This window comes from Seriola aureovittata, chromosome 11 (assembly GCF_021018895.1).
Source record: "Seriola aureovittata isolate HTS-2021-v1 ecotype China chromosome 11, ASM2101889v1, whole genome shotgun sequence".
Classification (NCBI taxonomy): domain Eukaryota; kingdom Metazoa; phylum Chordata; class Actinopteri; order Carangiformes; family Carangidae; genus Seriola; species Seriola aureovittata.
Window position 1 is genome coordinate 17,604,325 of NC_079374.1, and position 23,887 is coordinate 17,628,211.

The 23,887-nt window shown below is 38.8% G+C and overlaps 2 protein-coding genes across 4 annotated transcripts; both read right to left on the minus strand.

Moving 5' to 3' along the window:
- Positions 1–869: 869 nt before the first annotated feature.
- Positions 870–20,290, minus strand: kansl1l (KAT8 regulatory NSL complex subunit 1-like). Of its 3 annotated transcripts, none has more exons than XM_056389661.1 (16): positions 20,050–20,290; positions 18,123–19,142; positions 14,005–14,152; positions 13,268–13,420; positions 12,056–12,156; positions 11,240–11,414; positions 8,403–8,577; positions 7,860–7,991; positions 5,659–5,805; positions 5,419–5,519; positions 3,979–4,091; positions 3,590–3,659; positions 3,404–3,516; positions 2,904–3,024; positions 1,654–1,896; positions 870–1,352 (listed from the first exon to the last, which is right to left on the minus strand). In XM_056389661.1, the coding sequence occupies exons 2-15, from the start codon at positions 19,091–19,093 to the stop codon at positions 1,678–1,680; spliced, it is 2,739 nt and encodes a 912-aa protein (XP_056245636.1). In that variant the 5' UTR covers positions 19,094–19,142; positions 20,050–20,290; the 3' UTR covers positions 870–1,352; positions 1,654–1,677. The 3 variants fall into 3 exon arrangements, with proteins under 3 accessions (XP_056245636.1, XP_056245635.1, XP_056245633.1); XM_056389660.1 differs by having other exon boundaries at positions 18,123–19,240; XM_056389658.1 differs by having other exon boundaries at positions 18,123–19,286.
- A 1,557-nt stretch (positions 20,291–21,847) lies between these two features.
- LOC130177664 (uncharacterized) lies at positions 21,848–23,253 on the minus strand. Its single transcript, XM_056389572.1, has one exon. It carries the CDS (start codon positions 22,868–22,870, stop codon positions 21,848–21,850), a length of 1,023 nt encoding a protein of 340 aa, XP_056245547.1. The 5' UTR covers positions 22,871–23,253.
- Positions 23,254–23,887: the final 634 nt, after the last annotated feature.

The following is a 23,887-nucleotide window of genomic DNA, read 5'->3' on the forward strand; positions in this document are numbered from 1 at the left end:
TAATTTCATGTGATTGAGTTTCCAACTCTGGGAACTGACTCTCATCCTGGTATGAAGCCAATGATACACATACAGATGAGAAGTATGACCTTGACTAGCATCTGTCCATTAGGCCTCCTGGTAGCTGTGAAGGATATTATCAGAGATTATGCATATGGGATCAAAGTATGTGCTGTTTCACTGGGACTATGACTTTAAAAAGCTATGACCCCCATAAATATATAGGTATGGAGGCTATAGCTATAGTTAATCATCAAAATCAGTTAAATTACCTTACCATTAGTTTGTCCTTATAGCTTGAAAAGCTTGAATGAATGACATCCTACTTTATTACATGCTGAAGTTGCAGAGATATTTCACATGGCTGAAATAAAAACTAAAGCTTCAGATTGACCTGATGCTTTACTTCACGTCCATTTTTAGACTTGTAAAGTGTCAAATTTGCATATAACTATTTCACAAAAAATAATATGCAGTTTTAGTTTATAATCTTTAATAACCTGTTTATGCATGCATGCTGTAATTCTAATATTTCCTCTTTTTCTTATTACATTTCTGCTTATACAGTAGCTGATATCCCCTGAAATCATTTTCAAACACTTGTTACACTCTCCAGCACAAAGCTACGATCGACACAAACAAGGTCTTTTACTGGGTGGGTGTAATGGATGATGAGATCCATGCAATCCTTCAGATCCCACCATTGGGAGTCACTTGTGCAACAACAAGGAAGTGATCCCTCACCAGCTTCCCACTCTAGAAAATAAACAATCGGTTTTTCTACCTCTGTGCAAGCAATGTGCCCTGTGCTGGTTGTCATGTGAATCAGCCTGTGGAAAACAAAAAAAAAAGTGCTGACAGGCCAAGTATAACATCCACTATGTTTACTAATGTTTACAGTTACTAATAAGTTTTTCCTTTCTTCATGAAAAATATATATCAAAACCACAACATCAAAAAACAAAAACATGAAATCAAAAAGTACATGTAAATCAGGTAAAAGTTAACATATGTATGTACTAAAGACATTCTATACAGTATTTTAAGACAAATGTGAAAATAAATAAGTGACAACTACAAACGGTATAGGCTGCAAACCTGAGACTACAGAGGAATTGTGCTGGTATATATTTCTTTACATACAGTACCTGTCATACATTAAAACCTGAAAGTGTAGCAGGAGCTACAGTAGTCACTTAAAACTGCACGTTACAATACTCACAAAATAAACACTTTTGCTTCAAAGTATTAAGATAATAATATCAAATCACTCTACTCATGGAACATATGAAGTATCCCAATAAAGGTTCCCAGGGCACAATTTCTCCTCAAGGTCCCAGATGTGAGGAGATCTGGAGAGGAAATAGTACAATTACTAATTTAATTAACAAATATAACATATCTAGGTCGTACAAGTAATTGAACGAATACCCTTCCTTTCTTTCTTACTGACTTAACTTCCCAAATTATTCAGAATGAATGAATGATGCTTTTGTTAATGACTAATATGTTGATCAATGAGTGAACAAATGTGTTTTGAAAAATTAAACCAGGAATCCATTAAAAACCTAATAAATAATTTCTGCTACAAATGAGTTATTGGATAGATGAGTAACATATTAAACAGGGAATTCACAATATTTCCCAACTTACATGAAAAAGCAAGGCACTGCTCCCTCAGCTGCCATTGGGTGTAGTGGTCCTGCTTTGTGCACCAGAGGGCAGTGTAGCACCAGAGGACTGAGGCGGGGAAAGATGGGAGTTTGAGTTCCTCGATGAGGAGGAGGCAGAACCAGACTCTAAGCACCCTGAGGGTACGTTTTCTAATCTATCACAGAGCAGGGCTTCTTCATTCTCATCCAAAGGAAACACTCGTGGCTCCCAGGGTGTCTGAGGCTGCCAGAGGACAGAGGACATATAACGCAAGTGTAGCAAATCAACAACAAATGCAGTACATAAGTGGCTTGTTTTTCACTACAGAGATTAGTATGTACCTTATGTATGACTTTCTATAGACACAGGGATGAGAATGTAACACATTTATACAATGCATTAATTATGTAATAACCCCAGCATTTAAAATTTCATAAGGAACATACAGATTGGGCTGCCCATGTTAAATTGTGATGTACTGTTCTGAATCCTGATAATCTTTGAAGGCTGTATTATAGCTGTGCATGGCTCAAATGCCTATTTAAAAAAATCAAAGATTGTGCTTTCATCAGGATGGAAGGAAGAAGTGCAAAGCAGTGAAGTACGGGGGAATTTGTGGCGTGGAGAAGGTTGATTAGGACGGTTTGGTTTAGTAGCAACCCATTCCTTCTCCAATCAAAGCAAAAGGGTAAAGAGCACTGCAATCAGAGCACCCTCAACTGAAGAAAGAGTGGAGATGAGTATCTGTGTAGGCTCTCGAGAATCCATCTAGGCTTTATAGCTCACACAATAGTAATGGGAAACCTTATTGAATAGTCTGCAACACATTTTTGCCACTCTATACTTTTCCTCTCTCTGCTGAAGCACAAATAACATAATTTTATCATGGACTGGAATGTTACCAAAAATATCCTCCAGCTCTCAATATTTAGGGGTTGAAATGAAAAATGATTATGATAGGCAATATGCTTCTCTCGCTCCTCTTTATTATGACTATAAGGAAAGGAAAAGCAAATTACCTCTTTCATTTTACCTCTCACCTGACACCAAAATTATCTTGAGTTGAAGTTGAAGCAATCTGTCTAAATTCTCCTTGAGCAATTAAAGAATAAGTCGAATTGTAATAAAAAGTCCATAATGTAATAAATAACTGATGAGTTCCCTCCTATGTCACCTGGATTATCATTCTCTAAATATTCAAAATTTGTTTGGGGGATTTGGGGTTTCAGCTGTGTTGCTTTTGATCTTACCAGCCACTCCTCTGAGCTTGGCTGTTCATCAGTATCCAGCTGAGCACCACTCCACTCCACAGAGCTCTCTTCTCCTGATGTGCATATTCCACCCCCACTGCCTGACAGCCTGCTGCCAGATCTGAAGTGAAAAAACAAGCATACCCCATGAAACTTTGCTGAGAAATTTCTCAACATTCCACTTTCACACGGGTTATATTTACATGCACAGAGATGAACAAACCAAATATGCAACAGCTGCACTGCACAGTCAACAGTCTTTTTCAGTTCAGTTAATCCAATTGTCAAATGTATCTCTTTGGTGACATCTTCTGATGAAAGCGTGGAATATGAAAAACACTGCCTGTCATTTCTGATGTTTGAAGGCAGATTTATTCTCCCAAAACCACCTGATGCATGTAGTTAAACTTGCACTTTTGTGCCACATGATGTAATAGCATTCAAATGAAACAGTTTTCAATGCTGTATTTGAGAGTCTGTTTGTGAATGTGGGTTTCCACCGTGTAGGACGCCTGCAGCATTTCCTCTTTCCCCAGGATGACCAGCGCGATTTCTCTCTCTGCTCCACAGCCACGTGTCTCTGAGCAAAGACTTCATCACTGAGATCCTCAACCTGCACACCACACAAAGATATTTTCTTCACAAATTAAAATAAAGTGCTCATGTCCAAACGAAGGAGACATTACCTGCCCCTCGCCGTCTTTCTCCTTCTCTGCCTCGTTTTCTATCAGAGACTGTGCGCACACCACCCGCCACCTGTAATAAGAACGACGTTTTTAGGTGAATGACACAATAATAACCACTCTTTATTTTTCATTAAGTAACAGCAGATTGTTTACTTATAGTGCTTACAATTCCACAGTATCATTCTATGATAAAACAAATCAAGCACTCATTTTGAATCATTATGTTGAGATTTACAGAAAACAGCTATATTGTAAAGGGCTATAAAACCAACTGCCACCCTCATGTGCTGTTAAGTCTGACCATTAGTTTTTAAGAGACATTGTCACAGGCCATGGTACAAAAGGGAACTTAAGAATTTTATGCAACTTCTTCAGAAGCAGTTCCATACCTGGGTGTGAGGATGTCTTTGTACTGCAGCTTTTCCACTTTAGCTAGTGACATGGGGATGACAATGTTGTTGATGTTGTACACACTCTCACCCTGGCGTTTGCGAATAGAGCCCTAAAAGGAAACATGGCCAAGTAAAAGTAAGAGTAACGTGACAGTTCACACCAGTGATTCAGAGATGGTCACACATTCAAACTCATTCTACATCACCAGGTTGCTATGATAAAGGTTTTCTGTAGTCTGACCATCTTTTTCACATTTAACACACACATTTCACGTGATGCATGTGGATCTATGTTACACAGCATTTATCTTGCGAGAGTGTGTTTAATTTGAAGTGAATAAATAATTTCAAACACTTTACTTCTATCCAACACTAAACCCTGTGATTCCATATAAGACATATAACTGAGAAGTTAGCAGTATTATCAAGTTAGAAGCTTCTGCCTACCACTGTGATCTGTAACAGATTTTGCATTTGGATTAAAATAACAGTAAGTACAATTATACAGCCCTGATGATAACACATCAAACCATTCAACACGGCTCCCAAATGTGACCTTTCTGGCCATATGTCATCATATAACATAACAGATATGCAAAGTCACCTGGCATCTGTAATGCTGAATATATGTAATTAACCCTTATTAGAATATATGTTTTCTATTTCAAATGGGTAAAATCTTTCTTTGTAAAGCTGAGCACAGCCCAGTCCCTCATTGTCCCACTGTCACTCTCTCGCTTGCTCTCTGTGTCTCAAAAAACACAGTGACAACAGACCCGTCTGTGAAGAGCCCCTCCTTTCCATGCACGCTCTGAATCAAAACATGATCATGCTCAGAAAGAACGATTGCTGTAGTCTTTTCCCCGCAGAGAAGACGGTTGGCATAGCTGCTAGTCAGTATCAACTGCTTGTGTATGTGGATAATGTCAATATTAATTATTAAATTGTGACACTGACAGTCTGAACCAGAGATATTGGCAAAACAGAGGACCTAGAAACTTAAGAAAACACATGTGGGAGAGTTCAGCAGTCTGACCAGTGTGTTTAGCTATCCAATTAATTTGTTTCTAATATTTCCAGGCTTCCACCAATGCTGCTCTGGCAGCTGAAGCAGGAGGAGAGGGTCAGGAAGGGATAGCTGTAGCTAATGAAGAGAGAGATGGAGGGGAGAAGGAGGCAGGAAGCAGCTAACATGCTGCTGTGGGAGAGCCAGTTAGGGCAGAAGCAACAGGTGAGATTGATGGCAAACGCAAAGTGAGCTGTAAATATTGTGTAGTTATTTATTTGTCACAAAGTACTTGGCAATAAAAATATTTGCAGCTGAGCACCAAATTCTGTGGGAAACACTGCAGACCATCTGTGTACAAACAAATATATTTATTCCTTCAATTAGCATAGTGTAGAGGTTAAAGGGCATGTTGTCTGTTTGTTTGTTACCTGAGAGGCCTGCTTGCGTGAAACCTGTGTGTAGCTCTCCTCCAGCACTTCATCTGAACTTTCCTCCACTTGACCGAGCTGGTATAGGGCATCCTGCTCATCTAGGGATACACACACACATGCACACACACACATGCACACACAGTGAATCAATCTGTGACACTTTACAAAGTGTCACAGATTGATTTACTGTATATTTGTGTGTACAGTGCAGTGTGAGCATGTACTGTATATACTCACCTTCTATTAGTCTGTGGATGCATCTTCTCTTCCTTTTCCTCTGATTGGCTCTTCTGTGTTGACTCTGAGCAGAGCCTGCCATCCTGATAGGTGACAGACCCATAACTCTGTTTTTACAATGCCTTGCATGCTGCTTGTATTTGTGACCTATACAGACAGACACAGACACACACACAGACACACACACACACACAAACACACACACACACACACACACACACACACACACACACACACACACCACACACACACACACACACACACACACACACACACACACACACACACACACACACACACACACACACACACACAGAGTTAATACACTACAGGAATTTCCCCTTTCATTCCAACTGACCCTTCAGTTCTTCAAGGATTTTACGCTTTGGTTTAAGTGTACTAAGCTAAGCTCCTTAACCATTAGTCTTATTATTTTGGCAAGTGGTCTCTCAGTTTTCTGGTTACACCACCAGCTTTATTTACAGAAATCACAGTGCAGTTAATGGGCCAGCCAAGGGTAAAAATGTTTAACTTTTTCCTTCCTTTTTGTTCTATGATCTAGTTGAAAAATTCTTAAATTAATTGTGTTGAAGACGCTTAGATGTTTAAAGTACATGAATTAATACCTTTTCATTTTTCAGTATTTACTCACAAAAACCCTGTTTGCCAGTACTAAGGAGAGGTAAGCAGAGGTAACAAAGAAAAGAGAGACACAAATTAATGGACTAATGCCTTGGACTAATACAGTACATCATTCTGTTGTAGTGCATATGCACACCTGTACAAACAGCTACCATAGTTAACTATTAATTAACTTACATCATCATTCTCCATGTCATTTGCCCATATTTCTTTCTCCTGCTTGCTTTGCCTGTTCATGTAATCTAATTCTATTTTTGCTATGATCAGATATGATAACAGGTTTCTTGCTAGGTGCCAGGTTATTGTTTTAGAAAATGTTTACTTGACAGTCTTTTTCTTCTGCTCTTGACAAAGGAGAAAAAGATCATTCAAGCTGACAGGAAATCAACAGAGGCGTAGGTGAGTGATGTGTTCATCCATTTCAATCTGCTTCCGTTGTGTCTCCTCCTTCATTCTCTCCTTGGTTCCACTGCATCATTTCTTGTCTCTTTTTCCACCTTACTTGGTATTTAACAGAGGAAGAAAAAAAATCCATCCAAAAAGCTTAGTCAACATTCCCTGGATGAACTGGGAAATTCTAAATCAATCTACACTGTGGATATCTACGCAAGCAAAGACCACTTAAAGCTCTGAAACCATAGCTGCCATAGATGTGTAACTGCAGAGGGAAATGATTATTAGTGTCAGACAAATATATGCAAAGACACATATTGACGTTGTTGAAATGCCAAATGATTTCATTTCCATCTACTGCTCAGTTGGAAGCCTCATACAGACCCAGTGGGATATCTGACATGCTAGCAACCAATTACGTTGGTCCGCAGGGAGATAACAAGCAGACACAGCAGTAGGCTTTGAAGCAGCCATTTTTTCCACAGTGATATTAGGTCTATTCACTGTATGCAACCAAAAGGGATAATTGTCTAAAAAGTTAAATTATCAGTTTATTATAATGACATGATAATTGTAAATGTATAATATAACATGATATAATTTCAAATTATACTGTATATTAACAATACATTTGAATGCTAAAATAAGTACAAACCATTCACATTATTCTGTGCTATGTCTTAACAAAATTGGAACAGTAGCTACAGTAATACATAATATAAAGGCACCACTGGAAGGTTTTAACTGTGAAGATTTTAACTGAAGTGTTGACATTGCATTAACATTAAATTACCACAGACTTCAGACAGAGGGCTCTATCAAAGCAAAGCTAAGTGGATCAAAAGTCAGTGAGGCTGCTATCTGTTCGGTGAAAAATGACAAGAAAAATGCAGGTGGAGTCTTTTTAACAGCACCTCGGTCTCCCTGTTAAATTGCTCATCAGTTGACTATGACGTCAACACAGCAGGTTACAGTCATGCTTCTGACCCTGCTCACAAGCAGCATCTTCACATATTGGATCAATAAGGTGCTACTTGGCTAATGTACTCTACTTTGTCAGTAAAAATGTAGAACACTACTGATCAGCTTTACAAAGTAGACCAGAAGAAGAGAGCACATAGAAAAAAAGGCTATGTAATCACTGCTGGCGAAGGGCGGGATCTTACTGTTATGCAGTGGCGTGGAACTGCGTCTGTTGTACTGTGCTGGAGTGGGCGTTTGGGCGTTGATAACTAAAGGCCTTTGGGACCATTCTTCTCTGGCTAGGGCTCTCTGTAAGTGGTGGGACAGAGGAGTGTCTGGGTGGAAAGGACACAATGTTAAGTTGAAATGATACACCCAACCTTAGGAAAGAAATATTGTCACAGTCGGTTCCTGAGCAAATTTCTAAATGCAAGCACACAATCAGGGGCAAACACACATGATGCAAGTAAAAGCACCCACATTCATTGTTTTCTACAGTTTGTACGTAAGCCCACACACTGGCATCATCTGAATACATGTCAATACATCAAGATACACAACAGTTCTCTCCCAGAGACTTTGTTTCAACAAGTGTTTCAGCACTCCAGGAAAGCAGCAACTGTATTTGAAATGGCAAATATAATATGGCCAGTGTGTGGTCTACCATGTCAGACAGGAAGCCAAGAAATGAACACAAAAGAACACAAAAAAGGTTTTTCATTATGCTACATTAATGCTTCTCCTACCAAATGAAAGAGACAACACGGGGTGAGGTCTGGAGCTCTGCTTCTTGAAGGACTGGGCTAAGCTAGAGCTGCAGTCAGGATCAGAACACAGGACTACAGGATCACAAGAGGAGCAACATGAACAGGAAGATGATGACAGAGAAGAGGAGAGGGTGGACGTGGACCTCCCCAGATCCTGAAACAATGGAGAACAAGAGAAAATTATTTACCACACAATACTTAACGGTAAACAGAGCATAGTCAGGACACAAGAGTTTCACTGACTACAGTATTAACTTTGTTTTGTTAGGGTATGAGTCATACAGTTTTAAGGAAGCTGCACTCTGAGCACTGATTAAAGCAATTAAGTTGTAAAGGCTTTCTTTGTCATCTGGCAATAATATGATGGTTTGTTGCTGCTTCTTATAGGAGCTGTAATTGCTCTGGGTTTTATGCCATCCAGAGGAGTAGTGCTCAGTTAGATGATGACTCTCAGGCATTGGACAGCAAATGGTACATTGGCATTTAAAAATGTTGGATTTGTACATGAGGAGTGAAAAATGTATAGCATTTTATATCAGCCAAGGAGGAACTAGTTTAAAGATTATAAAATAAGGACCATACCTTATGTTTTTATCACTGGCACAATGGATTAGTGTTCTGTGCCACACAGACAGACATAAGGTTGCCAAGTGATAGCGCTAACATGTTCACATAAAAATGTACAATCTGAAAGCTGCATTAATGATTTTTGTGGCCACCTGGAGGTCATATTATTACATGTCTTTATGGAGAACGTCTTAGCAATCACTTAATTATTTACACATCCAACAATCACAGAGCAACATAACCATTCAGTTGAAGTTGTTCTCCTGGCTACTTACATTCAGCTTTTTTTTGGTCTCTTTAACTGCCAAATGCTCCATTATGTTCACAAGATAGTTGATAACTTTGTGAGTCTGCTATTTGGTGCCTGACAGGTAGCGTACAGTCAATTTATTTGTTTTTTCACTGTAAACAGCTGCCTGCTGCAGCTAGACAGTTTGATGGCCAGAAAACCAAAACAATGAGCTGAAAGACAGTAAAATGTTCCGTAAAACTTTCCAGAGTTAGTTTTTAACTGTGGCTTTGTCATGAAGAGCAACCGTTTTTATGTTATACACAGATGATCCACTGTTAATTTAAAATATTTATCGGTGCTGCTTTAAATAAAGATATGCCAAAAATAAACTGAAACATATTGTATTTTTACTGGCAATGAGAACATAGCACTGTGCAATGTCCTCTAGCTAAATAAAGGCTAGAGCTTTAAAATAATCCCATGCATTTGATTTGTTGATTTGAAGCAAATCCAAGAGATAATATTGTTTAATTAAAAGCAGGTGTGGGGCTTTAAACATTAATTCCTATTTAATTTGGGGAACTGCTAAGTGATATGGCATTCCACCACTGAGGCGTGACAAAGAGCAACTGCTCTGAAGACTCATTTGACATGAACATGTGAGTAATTTTAATGAAATAAATTCATGAATACGTTTCACAGCTTTTACATAGTGTCACGCTTTCATCAGCTTTTTAACCTTTATTATGGAACCCAAACTGGATCTACACTGTAAAGGGTACATTGAAAATATGCACATTTGGCTGGAAATACAGTAATAAGGCAAAGGGATCGTAGAATCTTCATTACTGTCACATGAGCACTCAGTCTCAGAATAGAGAAGGGTGGAAAATGCAAATGTAACTGCTGCATTTATCTACACTCACTAACACTGCAGGGATATGAATGAATGAATAAACACCAATGTATGTTGATTTGCATCAGAAGCACAGAGTAGGATTAAGATAAGAATAATAACTATATAGAGAGAGGACGTAATGTTTAGGAGATAGGCTTCTGAAGGGTTCACAGACGCAAAGATTTTGAAATTAAACCATAAAAACATCTCAAAATTTTATGAAGGCCTACAACAAGCGAATGTAACCCATTGCATGTGAAACAAAAATGGGAAAGGGAGTGAAATGGGTACAGGAGAATTTCTGTGAAGTACAATGATAAACATCATGTTCAGCTTTATGGAGCGAGTTTTGCTGGAAAAAAAACTAATAACTTTCTTCATTACTCCTGTTCAAAAGACTAATTATAAGATACATTGGAGACAATGTGTGTCCTCTGAGGCAAACCATTATTATATATTCTGGTCTTGTTCAATATTAAGCCCAATCTGGCAGAAAGTTCATAAAGTTTTCATTCTATTTAAGTTGACATTCTATTTAAATTTAAGACCAGCTACTCGGGTGCCCTGCCTTCAAATGTGACGTGCACTTGATGATTGGATTGACATTAACTATGTATCTATATAAAAAAAAAAATGTAAAGAAATTTTTTTTCTATCAGACTGGAAAAGGTTGGATCTTACATTACACCTGTGCACCATTTGTTTGATGCAAAGTTCTCTTTTTCTTTTTACTCCCTTCTTTTATCAAATTTAGATCATGAAGGTACATACCACATTCTCATTCTGTTTACGTGATTATGTTTCTATCATGGATTTTGTTTTTTATATCTGTTTTCTCTTCATAGATCTTATTTGTTTTTGATATAACTTAATGCATGGACAGTCGTGGTTTTTTAAAGCCTTAATACAATGATTACATTGTTTGTAAGTGCCTTGGCGTTTATCAATAAAGAATTTTAGAAAGAAGAGTCAATAATTAATAACACTAAGTGGAGGTAGTGCATCCTCAGGGACAGACCTCTGGCCCTTTGTTATTGAGAATGTGCATGTGTGCTTTGTTTGTACTGTATATGGTCAGGTGGACAGACTGGGGAATGGAGGAGAATGCATGTGGCCTACCTGTGGACTGCTTGGGTTGTAGGTGTTAAAGGTGAACAGTTTGGGCTTGTGATAGGTGACTAAAGGTCGGGTTCGGGCACAAACACATGACATATCAGCCTTGAAGAGCCTTGAAGTCGCCAGTCTCCTTCTTTTAGAGTTCCCAGGCACAAAAACACCATCTCCTTTCTGACCGCTGCAGGGACGAGATCAGAGGAGGTCATGTAAATGTGAGGGTTATGATTCATGCTAAGATCACAGGCACTAAGAAGGCAACATTTTGAAGGTGTTGAGTCTCTTAGATCCTGTTCACAAAAAACAACCAGAAACAAATAATACCTACTTATAACCCCTTTTTACTGTACATGCATAAACAGGCAGAATGTCTTTTATGTATTATGTGGCTTTTATCTTCACAGGCAGCCTGACAGAGTTAAAAAGGCAGCAGGAAGGAAAGACATGAATGACCCAACTGTTTCACTGGGTTATATTATAAACAGGGAGCATGGTCTCAGCCTTGATAGCTTACCCTGTAGCCGGGGCCAAAAAGAGAAAATGGACAAACCTCTTTCTATTTTGAATTAGATGTATTTTTGTATTTTAGTGCAAAAACAGCTATTACTAGTGTGACCTATAATATACATACATTCATATACATATACTTTTAAAAACCATGTCTGACTGAATGTTTTACTGGTTTTAAGACTCCTATGACAAAATTATTTCAAATTGCCATGGAAATTAAACATTTCTGAACTACATGTGTTTGTGATCAAGTCACTCATAATTGTAATATAGGTGTTCAGCACTCTCTTAGGCACTGTGTGTGTTCTCTACCTTGTGTAGTTTCTCTTGACTTTACAGGTCTGTGCTTGTTTTGAGAGCGGTGAAAAGAGAGGAGGCATCAGACTGTTGACGATCTGGCTAAGCTGAGCACTCTGTAATGAAGACATCACCCAAATAATGCATTTCATATGTGATAGATTGAAACTTGAGTGTGAAATACAATCTCACTTCCTAAAGAGAAACAGCAGTGACTATGTAAGCACTCCATCCAAGCAAAGATGGAGACACCAACAAACATTATTTAGACTTTCTTTGCTCCTTGAAATTGTTTGTTACATAATAAAAGATAATAGACTGATGAGACTAATAAGTATGAGTGTGATGTGATGAAATTTTATTCAGGAACCTTCTGCTATTCATGTTCCCAAGGTGCAAATTTGCCTGGTTCAGCACTTAAAGATTATTCTGGTTGTTTTCAACCTGTGCTTTATTTTTCTGTTTTGTTGTATGGTGACTGATTGATAATTATTTATAATAAAAAATTCATTCAGTTGTTTTACTGCAGAGCTTGATGTGGCTCACATCCGCTGTCCAATACACACACAATGCTAATATTAAATGGTGCCTATCTACATCCAGTGTCCAACAACATATCAACAGAGTAAAAAGCTACTCATAATCACACACATATATGCACTTTCAAAAGTACAACAAAAGGTGGTTCAGCATCCAGAGAACATTTTTGTTCTTCCCTGGCCCCAAACAAACTCACTTCTGTCAAGGTAAATGAAGATGCACAACTGAGGTTGTGTTAATGCACATGAGCTGGTGCAGGGCAATGTTGTAACTTGCACTTGAGTATCAGCATTCTGAAACCACCTCTTAATGCAAAACAAAAAATATGCCATTTTACTTGGAGACATTTTCACACGTTTCTCTGACAACACATGTGCATTTAAGCACAATTTTAATGCCATTAAGACAGTTCATACAGCTGGAAAGATGAATAAGGTCTTTCTCTTTGAACTGATTAAATACCAGTTGGAATTCATGCATTCAATTTTACAGTCTGCGATTTAGCACAATAACACAAAAGTCAAACAGTTTGCATACCTTAAATAATTTGTTTAATCTTTCCTACAAAAAAGAAAAATGTAATCTGCCGGTGTAGAATATACAATTATAGATTATTAATCCTCTCAATTTCAGACTCTTCACACACCTGTTATTATGGGTGTGTGTGCGCTAGGTCCTCCCTCCTACCTGTCTCTCTATGTTGTGCAAAAGGTGTGTGGGGCTGCATGGTTCAGTGTCAGCATCCGAGGCTGTGCAAGACAACCCTGCCATTTCCCTCAGCAAGGTCTGCTGAATCTCTCTGTCTGTCAGTGGCTGGGACTCTGCAAGCACCACACCACCCTGAACACACACACACAAAAACACAGATTACTTGAGTCAAAGCTTTAAAACGCAACCACTTTAGGAAGAGGTCTGCTTTAATTAAAATACTTTTTTTTTTGATCTTGCAATGAATTTGCACATTTCAAGGATTATTATTTAAAAGGATTATTATTTAAAAGTAGAGCGCTGTGCATTGTATTTGAATGATTTTTACAACTTAGCATTCTTATTGAAAATGACCACTATGATTGAAAAATCAACATCTCATCCATTTTCATAGTAGCCTACTAGCAGTACATGAAAGATGCGAGTTAGTTCTGGAATCTCTCTGCCCCCTAGTGGCGAGTAAGTGCTTAATACAGCTTTAAAATGTGACCGAGTTAACCTTATTATAAGATACTTAGGCTGAAGTGCTATTCATTTGTTACAGTAAGGTAGCAAAAGTTGGCTGACCAGGTACAATGAGCTGTTAGTATATTACACAAAACTAATCTAATATATCAAGACCTAACAAAAAAACTATGTAATTGCCCTTTATGTCTGCCAGTTTGTACATTATGTCAACTGCCCTTCACTGAGGTGGACACAGAGTGTTGTTTTACTTTGGAAGAACGGATGTGCTTGTGGAGCTCCACCAGTTGTTGTATCCTCCCCTCCAGCTCAGCCAGACGCAGCTGCAACCAGCTCCATCTGCTGCCCAGCTCCGCTCTCTCTTCCAGCCATCGTCTCTCACAGCTGATGCTGCTTTTGCTGCCAGCAGGAATAAGGTGGTGGATGAGAGAGGAGGACAGTTACCCATGTAATAGAAGGATAATATATTTTGTTCATTTTGTCAAAGGCTTTAGACCCTAATCCAACATCATAAGAAGAGAATTCCAATATCGAAAGCAGTTATAAAATGCAATATGGCCACTGAGATTTAACCACAGGAAGTGTCACCAGAGAGAACAGTAACACAAAAAAGGGAAGAGGACTGAAATTGAGTAATGACCAAAACATTTTTCAGTTTACACATTTGTACTGCAGCACTGTCAACATATGACCTATTTTACACAGCCATGTATCAAAGTAGCATGCAAATTGTTTAGCATGGGGGGGTTAAGCACAAAAGCTTATCTAGGCCACAGAATAGCACACAGTTGAGTTGCGTGGTGTGTGTCTATAGTATGTTTCCATGGCACTAGCCTGTTCAGTTAGCATTTATCTTCAGTGTGTGTGTGGTTGGCTGACTTCAGCAGGGCAATAGTTGCTATGGCAGTGCTCTTGGACCTTGGCTAGGACAGGGAGGGACTCCCCCACTACAAACACTCTGATGCAGGACAGAGAAAGGTTAGGCCAGCAGCTACACACAGATATTACAATAACGTTTGGTATTAGGTAGCTTATTTAATGTTAACCTGTTACATTATATACCCAAAATGTTGTTTTCTTACCTGATCACAAATACTCTGTCTTGTTTGTGGGTCACATGAGGGAGAATATTGCTGATGAAAAGCGAGCCATATCATTGGTAAATCTCTGCCTCTAAATTGAGTTCCACTCAACCCTAAGCTGATATCTGTTTGCCAAGGAGTAGGCTCTGTCTTTCCTCCGTACACAATGACCAGACCTGGCTGCCCTGCAGCTCTTTCCAACTGTATAATGAGAAAATTCCAGGAATATTTGCCAAGCATTAAGCAAGTCAGGGGGAGAGGAGAGGAGAGGACAGAAGAGGATAGGCTGCTTTATACCTGTTAGTGTGCAAGTTCACAAACTATTTATTATGAAAATATTGACATCAGTGAATAAAATGTAGAGGGTAGCAACCCACTGGCTACCCTCCACAGTGAGAAAGTATGAGTTTTCTCAGCCAAATCCTGGTTGAATCAAAGGCCAGTCCCAGCAAGTAGTGCTGGGCTTACGAATTCCCCTCTTTGAACAGTGTTTCTTGGCTCTTGTAGAGGAATTAGGGTTTTTGGGTGTGTCCAGCAGTTAAACTTTCCAACATTTAGCCTTTCAAAAGACTCCCATACAGTATATTTAAACATGCTGAAAACTGAAAATGAGCAACAGCTGTAGGTGTGAAGGACTCCTGTCAGGGCAGAAAGTGAGCAATGTGGACACTGGGTTTCAAACTGAAGTCAAACCATGTCTTTGCTTTACAAGTTCATACTGAGAATGTTAAAGGTCAACTATTTCCACATTTTCTAAAGGAGGGCAACAACCTCTCCCGTCTCCAGCACAGGGATGTCCTGATCAAGGAGGAACCTGCCATAAAAACTCTTCAGGGGAGGTTTACTGATGAAGCACAGTGCATTGTTCCACAAAGGAGGAGAAGGGACTCGGACAAAAGGCAAACTGAAAAAAAAATGAAGCTGGCCAAATAAAAAAACAGTCTTAAAACACCCTTTTTCATTTCAGTTCTCAGATTAAATGAACATGCTCCAATTTTGCTTGTGTATTGCACTAATTCAGGAAAAAAGAGAAGCCTTGAAGAACTATATCTTACTGAACAAATAAAACTACACCTAGTTTGAGACCTAAAGGAAAGGTGAAAATGGACTGAAGCCAAGACCACTGTGATAATGGGTTGAACAGTGACGACAAATTGTTGACAAGGAAATGTATTACCTCTGTAATGCATCGACGCTAAAAAGAATTAAACAGACCATCTGCTCAGATAGAAGGATTGCAAAAATTTCTCTCAAGAGATTCTCCTCTCCTTTCCAAATAAAGTTGTTATCCCCGCTGTCTCCTTTCGATTGTACTTTAGAAAGACTATTTTCAGTCTGACTGGACATGGGCTCATTTAACAGTGACATTCACTGGCAAATAACGAAAACGTTCTCATCCACGTTCTCCTTTTTTAAGCCTCAGAGAACATCAGAGATCTTTCACTTTCTTTAATTAATAGTCATAATTTATAGACAATAATTTCTCAACAGCTGCTAAACATGATGAAATGTGGTAGCATTCTGGTTTAAAGTATTTAAATGTGAACACCTGATTTGAATTGGCATTTTGTGCTAAGCATGGTGTATGCTGCAAAAAAAAACAAAAACATGTTGTTGGATTTGCTATAAGCGGAAATGATTTTTGTTGTTGTAATTGCAAGTCATGGTTTCACATGACTCGATTTTGTCCATCTGCTCTCCTGCCCTGTATATAATACTGCTGTGTTTCCATTTAACATATCTAATTTTGTACATCTGCCACAATATTAACCAGACCAAGAGTGAACCTAAACCAACACAATATCTGTAAAAGTCTGGTTATAATAAGTTCCTTGTGTGGAATATGCGCCATTCTTTCTGCAGGTTGACACCGTCTGGTATGGTAATGTCACAGCACACAAGCATGTCACTTTAAATATGAAGCTTTTTTTCCTCGTCTGGGGCAATACAACTCCATTTGAGCAAGGACACAAGTAAAGCACCACCGCCCAACCAAACCACACACATACAGACGCATACTTCAAAAGTATTTTTCACTAGAAAGAGCAGGAGCTGAGGCACAATGGCACAGAATGGCTGGCATGTTACAGGCTTGCTGGCATGTCTGTGTTTATTTCCTACCCTGTGGGTAAAGAGAGTTGGCTAGTCTTTTGAATCTGTTATGACTGCAGCATGGACAGAGAAAAGTATGTGTGCGTGCGCATGGCTAAAAAGTGTCATAACACTCTCCACAGCTGGGAGGACAAAACTTGTACTTTAGACAACCACACTGTAAACTTCCCTGAGGGCCAAGAAAAATATGCATCTAACTCTGCAGAGGCTCAGTGGACCATTCACTGCAACAGCTGCCTTTCCAAAACTCATACTGCCATCCTGAAATAAGTGTTATTGTGTCATCCTTGACATTTGTGTATGACTAATGACACATGATTGTGATTGATTACAACAATTATAACGTCAAACAGATGTATCTGATTAATCTTACAAAATAATTTTTTGACTGTTTTTGATCTAGTTTGCGATGCCTTCATTGTCCCGGACTGAAAGGCTACCTAGTGTGAGAGTCTTTGTCTGTTTACTCCTCACTTGTCTGAGTTAAAACAAGGCCAACAGCTCAAGTGTGAAACACAGCTGGGTCTGGAAATCCAATCCTGGAACAGCATAACAAATCTTTTGGAAGTGAACGGTACAGATGCCTTTGAGCTGGTGTTAGTATTTTCACAATGGCAATAGCAAGTAACTTCATATTTGACACTGTGTGGAATGAAATGATTCACCTCAACTTGATACACAAAATCTGTGGTCCAGGGGATTTCTAAAGTCTCTCCTTTGTAGCTTGTTTATCTAGCTGTAATAACCAGCTTTGATAGCCACATACACACTATGGCTCTTTAAAATACACACTGGTAAATGTAAGAAACACACTTCAATTCACTTCAAAAGTAACCATGTGTGGAATTTTGGCTGCACAAACAATATGTCCCTTCATATCTTATTTGAACTTCATACTGTAGAAAGAATTCCTATTATAAATTATTTTTAAAAAGTTGTTTCTTTTTCTATTAGTCCCAGTCATAAAACAAAGAATATGGACATATCAGTCGCATAGTCAGTTGGCACTATCCAGCACCTTTTATATTGCGAAGAGGATATAAAAGAAATAAACATTCATGACTCTAAAAAGCCATCTTCAGGGATTTAGAATTGTAGTCTTATTGATCAGTGTGCAAATTTGTACAGAGGAAATGAAGATAAATATAAACTACTTCTACTCGCTGGATACTCACACAGGTGAAGTCTTGGTTCTATGGTGACTCTTATCCTCCTCTAACTCATCGTCTGAGCTGCTGCTGGCTGTGGCCTCAGAGTCCAAGGCCTCCTGCAGACCTCTCAGCACCTCCTGGCTGGAGCGACTAAACTCTCTGAGCTCTGTGAATGAAGATGAGGCTGTGGACGACTCTAGCCAGGAAAAATAGGGTTTACTAGCCGCTTGTGGAGGTAGTATACCAGGATGTATGGAGTCCAGGCTGTCATGAGACACATCTCCAAGATGACAGTGCCTTTTCAGCCCCTCCAGCTGCTGGTTGCAGTGTAGCACAGCATGCTCTCCAAGCAGGGCTTGCAGTCTCCTCTGCAGTCTCCAAACTCTGCTGTGTAGTCCTGCCTGCCTGGAGAGCTGCTCCTTCACAGCCTCCTCCAGCACAGTGCTAGATGCCCGCTGGTCAAAGTTCACCCTGACACTGCAAGACTGCATTGAAGCTGGAAGAGGACATCCGACTCCAGCTGCTTTCCCCTGTATCAGTGTAGGTTGGGGTGCAAAGAAGGGAGTGTGGCCTTGGAACTTTATTTTCCCAAGGGAATCTGAAGGAGAAACACCCGTAAGGGTAAAAGGGGAGCGATGCACATCACCACCATCTGGCCCACATTCAGGAGCAGCACCACAACCATGCAGCAGACAAGCCTCTTGGCTATTGTGCTCAGAGACAGGGCCTAAAAACATGTCTGGTACACCTGGTAAGACAGAGACCACCTGATGAGAATCTTTCAGGCTTTTATTGACTGACAGGAAGCTGAGGAGGGAAGCAGGGCTGGGTAGGAGCACTGCCTCACACTGGCTGACAGACGCCTGCAGACATGGGAAAAGCAAAGGGTTTGCAGGGACATCCAGGGGGCTCAAAGGCAGGCAGGAGTCCAGAGAGGGAAACAAAGAAAGGTTCAACCACATCTTCTGGGAGTCACCATCATCTGTTGGTCTCATGTGAGACTCCAGCTCTGTACTGCGCACGGCTCTCCCATTTGAGTCCACTCTGACAGAGGAAGGAGGTGAGGACAGGTGGATGCCATGGCCATCTTTCAGGACTTTGGTCAGGGCTGGGGCCATACCCCTTTCTGAACCACTGATACCCTAGTTAGCCAAGGCAGCAGAATTCACAAACTGCACCTTAAATGATCTGGAAAACACATGTTGGTAAATTCCCCTAGTGATGCAAAACAAGCCCTCAAATACAACTGTAATTCTACCTGAAGAAAAAATACTCTTAGACTAGGAATACTGAGACCATAAAACTAAAGTATGGTGTTTTTTGAATCACTGAAGACCAACGTTTACTTAAGAGTGACAGGAAAACAGACACCAACTACTTTACACTGACTCAATTAAGGTTTAACGGTGGGTATATTTCGAAGCGTTGATGTGAGAACTAGTTAGTTATCTAGCAAGTTGACTAATTATCCATGCCATGTCATATATTGATGATGACATGTATATTTGCGAACAAAACTTCCCTTCCGTTTTCCCGCTACACGGTTTGTTTGTTCGAGTTAGCCCTGGTTCCCTCGGTTTTCTACTGTAGTAAACTGTAACGTTTACCAAACTAACGGTTTAGCTAATTAACTAACCAATAGCGCTGCTATTTTCACACAAATTCTCTTAATAAATTAAACAGCTTTGAACGAAAGTGATTGGAAACGATAAAGCACCAGAACAACACCAAAAGTTATGTTCACAGGCAAGAACCAGGAGGTAACAGCATATTTTATGAGCGTTTTGGTGCTCTTTTATCACAGGTTAAGCGTGCGATAGGTCGGATTTAACAAGGACATGGCATTCACACATCAAACTGTCAATGCAGGAGCTAGCAAAACTGCGTCTAATAACGGACGTTGACGTTAACACTCCATAGTCTGTCTGAAGTGGATATATGTTATACTCACCTGACCAGGAGGTAAACCGTTGATTTAACATCGCTTATTCCAGCAAGATTTACGCCTGAATATGAAATGTTCTTCTCATTTCATTTGCTGATCCTTAATAAATCATAACATCAAATCTGTCTTGTGTGGCTATCCACCTCGCCATCCGACGGGGAGACTGAATTTGCTCAGAATATCGACAGCTTCCCTTCTCCACAAACCAACACTGTGCCTCCTCCTGCTCCGTCGCTCACCAACTGAGGAAGAGAGGATCAAACACAACCTAACGAGGAGGGGCTGGACGAGACTCACGATGCCTTCCAGACCTCGACAGAAGCTCAGACTTGAGAGTACTCAGAGTGAAAAATGCCTTACATCAAGAAAAGTAAGGTTTGTTTGTACCAGAAATGTTGTACTATTCCTAACTGGTTGGATATGTAGCTGAGATGTGCGTTGCATTCACCATAGAAAAAAAACTAGTTTCAATTTTTTATTTTTTTATTTTAGCGTTTAATACTTACCAAAACTTTTATTTCAAAATTTCATGATTACCAGAATATTATCTCATAGTTACAATTTTTTTTCATAATTACATAATCTGGATTTTTTTTTTATTACAAAGATTTTAAATTTACAAAAAAATTATATCATAGTTTTGTAGATTGTGTGTTTATTATTTTTATCATATTCGTATATTCGCTAAATACATTCTGTAACTATGAGAAAAGTTAGCTTTTGTCTAATTTTGAGAAAGAATAGCAGCACTACTGTAACTGCAAATGGAGGGCGGGTAGAGGCGCCTAATGACTGTCATCATCTTCATCTTTTCATTTTTTTAAACCCCTGTAATGTGAGCCTCTGACATGGTATTTGAAAACTAAAAATGTAGCAGGAAAAATGTGAGATTAAAGTTTCAACAGCAAAGTATGACCTGAATTTGAGTTCAAGTGGCTCTGACACATCTGCAGTCAGATGTGACAAAGATAATTAGCGAAACACATTTACATTTCATAAATAATTTGTGTGTGTTTAATCTGAATTTACAGATCATGAAGTCAAATCAGTCAAAGGTCAAATCAATGACAGAAAAGTATTGTTATCATTCTTGATGTGTTGCCACTGAATCCTGAATCTTTGCAAATCAACAGTAGTGGACAGTAGTCCTAAATTGAAAATGTCACTTAAGCAAAACAAAATGCATTCAAAGTATCAAAAGTAAAAGCACTCAATGCAGAAAATGCTCCTGTTAGTGTTATTATATTTACAATTATATGATTATTATCCTTGATACATTCATCTTGTAGTATATTTTACTTTTGTATTTTGTCAAGATGGAGCTAATATGAACTATTCTATACAATGTTAGGCAGTTTAGTCTATAACAAAAACATGTTTTATTAGTTTTGTATATTCAATTGTAAGATAACAACATTAAGTTCAATATTTCCCTCTGAATATAGTGAATTGGAAGTATGAAGTGGCATCAAATTAAAACAAGAAAGAAAAGTGTGTCAAAATTGTGCCTGATTACAGTACTGTATAACTTCTCATATACATCAGAGCTGTGAATAGGACCTACATTTCTGCATTTGTTGCCAAAAAAAAGTAAAAATGTAAAGAAACACTTTGACCTACAAAGTACTACTAACAAATACATTACTAAATGAATAACAATAAATTTTGAAAATGAATTTTAGAAAAGTACTTTGATTAATAAACCCATAGAATTCCTGATTTGATTTGACATACTGGTATGGGCTTACATACTTCAGGGGCAGCTTGCATTCATATAGATTTTATGCCACCAAACTCCAGGTCTTCAGGTTTGAGCTTCAGTATCATCCTCCTTGTTGTGTTGTTGTTGTTGCAGTGGTGTTTTGCACCACTGAGTTACTCTGATCCAGATGTCTGTTGCTCTCCGCCTGAATACAGCCAGACCAGCTCCCAGGTTGAACGTGGTGCCTGACATGTACAAGTTGATGACAGTGAACTGGATATATGAATTGCTGGATGAAGAGGGAGAGTGCCGAGAAAAAAAGATGAACATGTTACAGAACACATACAAGACTCCCTGCAGGATGCCAGTGACAGTGACCCTCACCTGACCACTGAACCGGGGACAGGAGAGTGGATGTCCATATGCTACCATACGACCCATGTGTCTGGACAAGTAGACTACAGTAGAACCATTGAACATCACCATAACACCCAGACAGATTAAGAAGTAGGCCTCCACTACATAATCCCAAATGATATACATATATGCCAGCCATTTCGAGTGATGTCCCACAGACATAAGTATGTCATGATGTGTTGTGAAATTGTTACTGAATCCAAAGCCATTGAGGGAAATATCATTTAAGAACATGACAATACACCCAAACAAATAGAATGTTCTCTCAACAAGGCAAATGCAGTAGATTATGGGTTTGATATTCTTCTTAATCCAGACAAAGAACGCTCGCTGTGCTGGTACAATCTGGGTGTAGAAGAAGAGGTTAAGCCAGACAGAGGAGGTCAAACTAATGCTCAAAGTGCAGAGTGCCACCAAACCTAAGATTTGAGAGACCTTAGAGTTTTCAGGTAGTAGTTCAGAAAAGAACATCACAGTGATTGACATCAAGTAAGCAATTGTGCAGCAAATCAAGGACCACAGGAGAAACTTCAGAGGTTGCTTGATCCTTTCTGCATGAAGTGGACAGACCATGCAAAAGAAGTAAAATGCATTAGTCATGATGTTGAGAACAACAAGAGGTCCATTAATTAGGACATATGTGTGATAGTCCATCTTCATTCTGTTTGTTGTTTCCGTTTTTGTATCTTCCATCCTTGTAGTGCTCATACAAGTAAGTGAGGCACTCAAACTCTGTGCACTGAAATAAATGCGAGGTATTTTGCATCATATGCAAATTGGAATATGAAAATAAAACATATTACTGTTAATGTTTTATCTTCATGTATTCATTTTTTTTTTTTACAGGGCTACTTGTGGTTGTGTGTACAAATGAGTTCTCCAAGCAGAATTATTGAAGTTTAGAAATCTAACACAACAGTTGGATAGAACATGAAGATCATGAAGGGAACAATTTTAAGCATTTGTAAGTTGGAGAATTTGTCACAATAAACATGACATGATGAATGAACAGCGAGAGATCTGTGTCACGTAGCTTGTGGAAATATGAATGAAATGTATGAATGTAATTTATTGAAGACACTGTACTGACACTTTACTTGAACCCCCCTCAAAAAGCATTATATAAAACATTTAAAAATATAAAATTAATTATTAAATAAAATTTTATGACGTTAAAGTGTTTATTTGTGTACAGTATTTGTCAACAATTGTAACTTCTTCAATGAACACATTATATATTAAAGCTACAGTTCACATACAGTATATTGTCTAAGTAAAGACAAAAATGGTTTAAATTATGCAGCTCATTTGAAAAAAAGAAAATAGTTAAATGAATGGATAAAAAGTACAGCTAACAAATACATTGCTATGGTTTGTATTTGTATTTTCAGAGTGTTCTTGGTTTGACCGTAGCTACTCCAGAAGTTATGGTTATAAATTGTGTTCATGCAAAAGCAAAGCTACATTCAGCTTGACCTTTAAAATATGAACAGGTACAGTAATATTCCAAGTTTCAGGGGCAGCCTGCAGTCATGTAGATTTATAAATATGCAATGATATGCAATTCACCTGAAGGTATATATCAAGTCATGATACATTGTGTAATTGTGACTGAAACCATCAAAAACAAAGATTAGTTCAAGTAAGACGATCAAAAGCACGACACCAACGTCAAACAAACTATATTCTCTCAACAAGCCAAATGCAGTAAATCTTGTAGACCAC